Here is a 7,993-nt window from a genome sequence, read left to right as displayed (position 1 = left end):
CACAAAGATCCCCGTGTCTCTACCTCCCTAGTGCTGGGATTGAAGGCTTGGGCGACCACAAACATTGGCTTCAATATTAACTGCTAAGGGAAACTATCTTTGTACTGATCTTAATTTAGTAAGACAACAAAGATAACTGGTTGACCCCAGTCAGTGCTTCAGAAACATATATGAAAAGCAGGATGCATTAAGTCGGACACAGCTGGAAGGCAAAATCCACGGAAATACCATTTGTATTGTAGCTCAGGGTCACCAGAGACACTTCCTGTGACTGCCGAAGAGGACCAGAGAAGGGGAAACCCCTTAGTCCAAATGAAAGCAAGCCCATTATCTGGTTTGAATAGTTCACTCCCTGGGGTGAGAACACATTTCCTAAATACCAGTGTGTCAGGAAGAGTGCTAAAGCCAGGTCTCAGGATGGAGGCAGGGTAGGGCTGGGGTTGAGGTTCACCATCTACCTTCTTTCTTGTCCCTAGGCAGGGGATAAAATGAACAACATCTTTTTTACACAAACATCCTCACTAGATCAAAGTAGAACAATAGATTTTATTTAATTAAAATAGATTAAAAACAGACTGTGTAAAAGAATTAGAATTTTCAATAATTTACTATTATTTACATTAGCAAGTGCTGGTCATTAGTAGACACAGTGAGGACATGAGCTTGCAGGACTCAGACCTTTTGTGGTCCAAGCTGTAAGCTGTAAGCTTCCTCCCCATCCCTTCCTTTCTGATTCATCCTGGTACTCATACCAGGGGAGGGACTTCGAGCACCCTAGGCTGTGGTGACTGCTGTGTCACTGCCTGGTAGAAGAGCTGACAGGTGCTGGCAGTGAGGACGATGCTCTCTTCTCTGGAAGAACACTTTACAACCAGGTTCATACACACAAGACTGTGAATGCTTTCCCTTCCCTGAAGCCAGCAGTCTTCTCCAGGCTTGATGTCATGTAAATGCTCCTTCCAGCTCACCCCAAACCCAGTTTCCAGGTAGCAGATATAAAGAAAAAAAAAGCCACAATCCTCCTTAGGGAAGTCCTGAGTCACTTAATATCCCCTGCCCACGAGGTCCAGAACTTGGTAACTTATCAAAAACTCCTCTTGAAATGCTTTGTGCCTTTGACACACAAGAGAAAAGTGGGGAGTCAGGGCCATGCAACCAAGAAGAATGCTCCCCAAGTCGACAGTAAGACAAGAAGAAGCATGGTCCAGCCCGGCATCCCAGAAGAGGCAGGCTGGCAGGCTGACTGCAGGCGGAAGGCCCCTCAGAGCTGCCTGCGGTCATCCATTTTCTAGACACTCAGGCCTGCTGAGCCCCAGGACCCTAGGAGGCCCAGGCTGAGCAGTAACTTTGGGGCCTCCCTTGGGAGAGCCTGGTAGACAGCATGAAGACACGCAGTCAAGGATGGAGGCAGTGAAGGCCTGACAGAGAGGGCTCAGTCCAAAATGTCCGTCTCAAATGGAACCAGATGGTAATAGGACAAGTTGGTGACGTAAGCTGCTGGGTCATCACCATCTTCCAGCTCTGCGGTGAACTCGCCACCATTTTCAAACCTGAAAGAGATGACAGAGGTGAAGGTCACCGGATGGGACCCCAGCTAGAAGAAAGAGAGGACAAGAGGTAGCCAGGGCAGTGCAAGGATGCCGAGGGCTCCAGGCTCTATGGAAGGGGACAAGGGATACCAACAAGATGAGGTCCTTTCCAGGCCTGCAGCAGACATGTGGGAGGAACTATGAAACACAAACTATTTAAAGTGGGTGTTACTGCCCAGGCAACGCTTCTGAGTTTTGACATCTTCGTGATTACTTCCTACATCTGTAAGGTAGTGGGGCCTTCATGCCTCCTTTATTCGCAGTGATGTTCTGGCTTCTGTTCTGCGCCAGGCCCTGTGTCAGCTCAGAGATCAGCAGTGGACAGGCAGGTGTAGGTGTAGGTGTGGGTGTGAGTATAGGTGTGGGTGTGGGTGTAGGTGTGGGTGTGGGTGTGAGTGTAGGTGTGGGTGTGGATGTAGATGTAGGTGATGTGTCCTTAGGAGCTTGCGAGGACACCAGGGAGGGACACTACAGGAGGCTCCCTATGGTCATGGAGGCAGGCTCTACCTGGTGGCCATGCCTGGTCTGATCCAGGATGACTCAGGCTCTGAAGGATAAAAGTTGTGCAGGTATAGGAAGCTTACATGGTATATGTCAGAACTTCCCACCACCCACTCTGCCTTCATCACCTCCCCTCAGACCAGAAAATGTCCTGAAGATGGGAGGAAAGGAACTGGAGGAAGAACCGCCCAAAGCTCAGGACCAGCACTGCCAGGGCTCCTGCTGAGCCTCCTGCCCCATTCCCCCAGTGCCCACTCACTGGTGCTCATCTTCCTTCTGGGTCAAATTTGGATGCTCTCTGTAGAGACTCTTTTGTACTCTACTGCATGACAGCCACTACACCTAGCTGCCCAGGGCCACACAGTAAGCATCAAGTGCCATCAACCTTCCAGTCTCCAAGTGATTTTGGGGAGTCTCCAACCTACTTTTTGGGAGGCTGGTTCATCTTCTGATGTTGGGGAGTCTCCAATCTACTTTTTGGGAGGCTGATGCATATTCTGGGATACCGTTGCTGGGAATAATGAAGATCTTCCTCATGGAAGTAGAAGCTTGCTTGAGAATATGGGGAGAAACTGTGTTGACAGAGCAATCCCCTAGCCTGCCCAACAAGGATACCATGGGATGCTGCACCCACCACATGTGGTTTCTTGGGGACCTCTGGCTGGCACGGACTGATGGCACTCTGGTGTACACTGAATGAGTGTTAACAGATGGAAAGTCCTTAAGCTTTGTGTGAGATGGAGCTGGCCACAGACTGTCACGGTGACAGAAGAGTCAGATGGAGACCTTTTCACATCACCATCTACTACAGGACCTAGATCTGCCTCCAGGACGCTCCCAGGGAACCCTTTCTGTCCCCAGAAACACCTAGCAACAAAGCCAGACCTCCCAACGGGTAGGAGCCCAGCATGCAGGCAGCTGCTCCTGCTGGCCTCTAGGTGGCGGGCTCTCTGCAGCACCTTCTAGTCAGAAGTTCCATTGCAGAGGAGGGTAGTGTGGCATACAGGCAACGGGGAGTGGCCTTTGGCTGTCCAGTCATCAGCAATCAAAGCCCCTCAGTAATCAAAGACTAGGGTTCTAAGGGATCACCCATCAACTTGTGAGACAAACATGTGTGTCACAGTCCGGGTCCAGGAAGTGTGGAAGCATCTGGATCCTGGACCAGAATATAATATTTCACACCTGAGAGCTAACACAAACCAGTTTTGCAACTTCTGAATGCCCAAATAGGAATGCCCAAACTGGCAGAGTCTGTTGCTATTCTCAACCTGTGGCTTGCAACCCCTTTGGGGATCGAATGGCCCTTTCACAGGGGTTGCATAGCAGAAATACTGCATAATAGCAGCAAAATTACAGTTATGAATTATCAATGAAAACAGTTTTATGGCTGGAGTCATGAGGACCTGTATCAAACATGAAGAACTGTATTCAAGGGCTGCAGCATTGAGAAGCCTGAGGAGCACTGCTGTGGAGCACTGCACACACCACCAGCTTTCAACCCCTTGTATGAAAGCACATCAGAGAACGCGTACTCACAAATGCTCTGTGGAATCCGCATCCAGAAGCTGGTCCTTCCCGTTGGGTATGCTGTGGTCAATGACTATTGTTTCTGTGTTTGCCAAACAAAATCCATTGGACCTCATGATTTCTGAAAACCAAAGCCACGAGGTAAGTATTCAGGAGAGGTCAGTACCGGGGGTTAGAATTTCAGGATTTATCATAGATCGACGGCTACCAGTCTGGGCCAGAGATGTTTCTCTTTGTGGTGTGCAGTTATCAATGCAAACTCATAATTGAACACAGTGCTGAGGATTAGTGACTCTTGAGTGCTCGGGCCTACATAGGACATCTACATCACTCTCTCCGAGGCTCGGGGGACATTGTGGAAGAGAGGGCAGAAAGAATATAAGAGGTGGAGCATGGGGAGGAGGACTGTGAACTTCCGTCTTCTGGACTTGACATAAGGGTTGTACCCAGGAACTCATAGCAACAGTGTCTACTGCACAAGACTGGGCCCAGTGACACTCTGCTGTGGACAGAAGAGGGGCTTATAACATCCCACCTTTTCCTGAGGAGCTATCAGTAGTTAATGGGAACCATGACAGGGGAAATAACATTCCCCCCTCAGCAGTATAGACACAGTCAAGTTACCCTTGCTCAATAAATAACCTCCTACCCATGGTCATGACAACAACTCTAAATATAGTGCATCATTAAAAAATAAAATTAAAAGGTATGAAAATAGGGTAAACTTGTAAAGAGAAGGGGTGTGCATATGAAATTGTAAAATAAAATTTTAGAACTGAAGTTTATATCAGTCTCCCCCTGTTCCATCACCCATCAGTCTCCCCCTGCTCCATCACCCACTGTCCCCAGCTCTCTCTCCCGATGTTGGGAGGATCCCTCTGGTGTTCAGACAGGCAGACTGAGATGCTGACACCAGTACCACAGGAGCAGTGTCTCTCCCTGAAGCAAGATCCTGGTACCCGAGCGCCTCCACACGTGCCGTGCCCATGGGTTTACGGTGGAGGATAAAGTAGGCAGAGGACTGGGCGCAAGTCTGAGGCAGGTTCTATCCGCCTTTGTGATGTATGACATCACACGGTTTCCCCGTCCTTTCTGAGCTCTACACCTGTGGCTGAGACAAGGGCTGACAGAAGCTGCATCCTGGGTAATGGTCTCTCATCAGATAAGATCAGATTGTGTTGTGAGTGGCTCGCCAACTTTGCATCATGAAATTGTATACATACATTAATATTTTCCCCCAATAAGCACGGATGTGGGTACTTTAGAAAAATCAACAAACAAAAGCAGCTTCCTGTTTCTACACTGGCGGTTAGTTTACAAGGGCTCTCCCATGGCTGAAAGAGCTGCAGGGGAGGACTGGTGGATAGCACTAAGGGGGGGGACTGGTGGATAGCACTAAGGGGAGGACTGGTGGATAGCACTAAGGGGAGGACTGGTGGATAGCACTAAGGGGAGGACTGGTGGATAGCACTAAGGGGGGGGACTGGTGGATAGCACTAAGGGGAGGACTGGTGGATAGCACTAAGGGGAGGACTGGTGGATAGCACTAAGGGGGGGGACTGGTGGATAGCACTAAGGGGAGGACTGGTGGATAGCATTAAGCTACAGGCTTACACTGCAGCCTTGTGGCCTCTGGACTCTTTTCCTCCACGGGAAACCTTCAAGCTTGTATTTGAGACTGCCCAAGGATTCACCTCATTCTAGCATCCCACAATGTCCTGGATCCCATCATGGCGAGCAAGCTGTTCCATTTAGTTACAGACACCCTCTTCGAACATCAAAACCCATGACGTCTAAATCTCTAATGCAGACTGGGATGGTGCTTCTAGACTCTCCACCCATCCTCCCTCCAGGCTTCACATCGTCTTTAGATCACTTAGGATACCTGCTGCAATGTAAATGATATGTAAATCAGGGTTATAATGACCGAGGAGAAATGGCTACCCATGAGCAGTAGACATCGTACTTTTCCCAGTATTTTGGCCTGTGCTTGATTGACTCCAGACTCTGGACCCACAGACACAGAGAGCTGACTGTGTAAGAACCTCGTGTGGCTTGGCTCTCTTCTTTTTAACCTACCACAGCCTTGTGGAGAAGGAACTGACTCACTCTCCTTTCCCTCAGGAGAGCATCAGGCTTGTGGCCATCTTGAATCCTCCCCTCTCTGTGAGCCTGACTCCAGTCATTAGCTCTTAGGCAGCCAACCCCCACGCTCAGGACCACCTCTGTAGTCCTCTCTAGCAAGGCTCTTGGCCTAAACGACACACTAACCACATATCACACATTCTGGGTGTGTTTAGTCTGCAAGATCGCATCCTCGCGTTAAGGACATGGCTGACTTCAGCCTTTCCTCTTCTTCCGGCCCACACAGCCAACAAGTGCACCTCTCCCCGTCCTAAGGGTCCCTGGACATCAGATGCCTTTGTTTCTAAAGGATTGTCTCCCCTCTCCCCACCGGACCACAGTGTGATTATTCCTGAGTATATAAATTTGCTTTTTCATGATGAAAATGTTCACTTCCTGATTCTTTTCACCTTCCATTTGGTGCTCCGTTCTGAGAACATCTGTCCTTATGCAGAGAATTGGGGAACTAGCCAGAAAAAAAAAATAAAGAAAAATAGGTTTCCTCTTCACACTCGCAAAACGACTATTCAGCCGTTTGCTATGTACTTGCTGAAATGCATGTCTGGTTTCCTGGAGAAGGGGCTGGCATGGGTCATGGGTCTCTTATAGTCAGTCACACTCATGGAGTGTCAGCTCTGGCTCCCTCCCCCTGCCTTCTTCCCTGCTCCTCCACCCAGTGGTGTGCAGCACTGTGGAGGGACTCAGCAAACCAGTACATAAGGAGGCTGGGAACTTGGGTCAGCTACATTTCTGTGTACAAAGAGTGAAGGGAAGCTGCTCAGGTGGTGAGCTGTCAGGCTAAAAATCACTGACACCTCTCCCCCCACACACAAGTTCCGATGCTCTCATCTCTCCACACAGAGGTGAGGCAGCACAGAGCCTCTTCCTTTATTATTCTTATTAATTCTGACCCAAATCTGTCTGTCTGAAGAAGTGCAGGCAGCCCCAGTACAGCCTCCACACGGCTAAGTGACAGCCCACATCTCCTTCTCCCTCCTACCAAGGGAATCTGTGATGAAGAAGGGATCCTGGAATGCAAATCACTTCTGTACAAACTCCTGAAGCTATGGGCATGCTGAATCTTTGCTAAATGTGAACTGTGGAGTCAAGGGTGTGGAATCTTTACTGGTCCTTCCAGAATAGATTTGGAACAAGTCACTCCTCAGATGTCTAGGACGTAGAGTCTTTGGAAACATTAATGGGTTCTAGAGTTCCCAAGGCCAGTTGGGCCCTGAGGACACTAAAGCATATTGGTCTCTAGTCTCTCAAAGTCCTAGATCCAAGCCACAGAGGGACATTGCTCAAACTGCTGGTATTTCAGCAAAGAAGGTCCCCAGAAGCCCTGGGCTTCTCATGGGTCCTCAGGTTACCCTCAGCACCCTGAGCCTCCAGTCTACTCCTGAGCACACAGATGGACTCTATAAAGCTTTAGTACATCCACTCCAAACCAGCTTGGAAAGGGACGGCTCACCAAGAGACACGAACACAAAAGCAGGTACCACAACAGGCTCAAAACCTAGCCAGACACACGTGGCTCTCCCTGGGCTTGAGCTAGCTAAAACTGGAGTAAAGATGCTGTTTCTATTTTCATTTCTTCCATTCACTTAAAAACAATACCTTAAGAAGAGCCATCACTTAAAAACCTAAGAAGGGTTATCCAAAATTTACAGTAAAGAAAACCTGAGCTGATCATGTGTCTACCTGCAGGGGCCATCGGTTTAAGATGGCCACTTTGCTAAGAGTCCTGCAGCACTGCCCTCCCCCGGCACCATCTACACTGAACAACAACTTCCTGAATGGGAAGTTACTCTTATCAGTCTCTACAGGAGGGTGGTGCGTGGATTAAGTGTGAAATGACCCCTATAGGTTTGTGTGTTTGAATACTTAATTCCCAGCCAGTCGTGCTGGCTTGGAAGGTTGGGGTACCTTTAGGAGGGGAGCCTCATTGGAGGGAATCACTTAGGGGTGGGTTTGTAGTTTGATAGCCTGGCCCCACTTCATGTCCACTCTGCCTCTTGACTACAGGTACAAAGTGACCAACTGTCTCACACTCCCACAACCGTGCCTTCCTCCATACGATGGGTTGTATTCCTTCTAAACTGGAAAAAGAAACCCTTTCTCCTTTATGCTGTTTCTGGTCAGGTATTTAGCGACAGCACTGAGGAAAGTAACCAACAGGGCTGGTGCAGACCAGGCCTGTGCCTTCAAGTTCAGAAAGGCCTTGCTGATGTTCATGTTACAGGACTTCAGAC

General features: G+C 49.1%; 1 protein-coding gene across 2 annotated transcripts in view; it reads right to left on the bottom strand.

Annotated features, from left to right (window-relative positions):
* Positions 1-526: 526 nt before the first annotated feature.
* The window catches only part of Pxdc1 (PX domain containing 1), a 27,807-nt gene continuing 20,340 nt past the window's right edge, over positions 527-7,993 (bottom strand). For both annotated transcript variants that reach the window (XM_052157673.1, XM_052157674.1), the window contains 2 exons: positions 3,627-3,738; positions 527-1,550 (listed from right to left, as the gene is read on the bottom strand). In XM_052157673.1, the coding sequence (XP_052013633.1) occupies positions 1,433-1,550; positions 3,627-3,738 (230 nt within the window). In that variant the 3' untranslated portion in view covers positions 527-1,432. The remainder of the gene's footprint in view (positions 1,551-3,626; positions 3,739-7,993) is intronic.

Source organism: Apodemus sylvaticus, chromosome 14 (genome assembly GCF_947179515.1).
Source record: "Apodemus sylvaticus chromosome 14, mApoSyl1.1, whole genome shotgun sequence".
Lineage (NCBI taxonomy): Eukaryota > Metazoa > Chordata > Mammalia > Rodentia > Muridae > Apodemus > Apodemus sylvaticus.
Note: the sequence above shows the minus strand (reverse complement) of the source record. Positions and strands in the feature narration are given on the sequence as shown.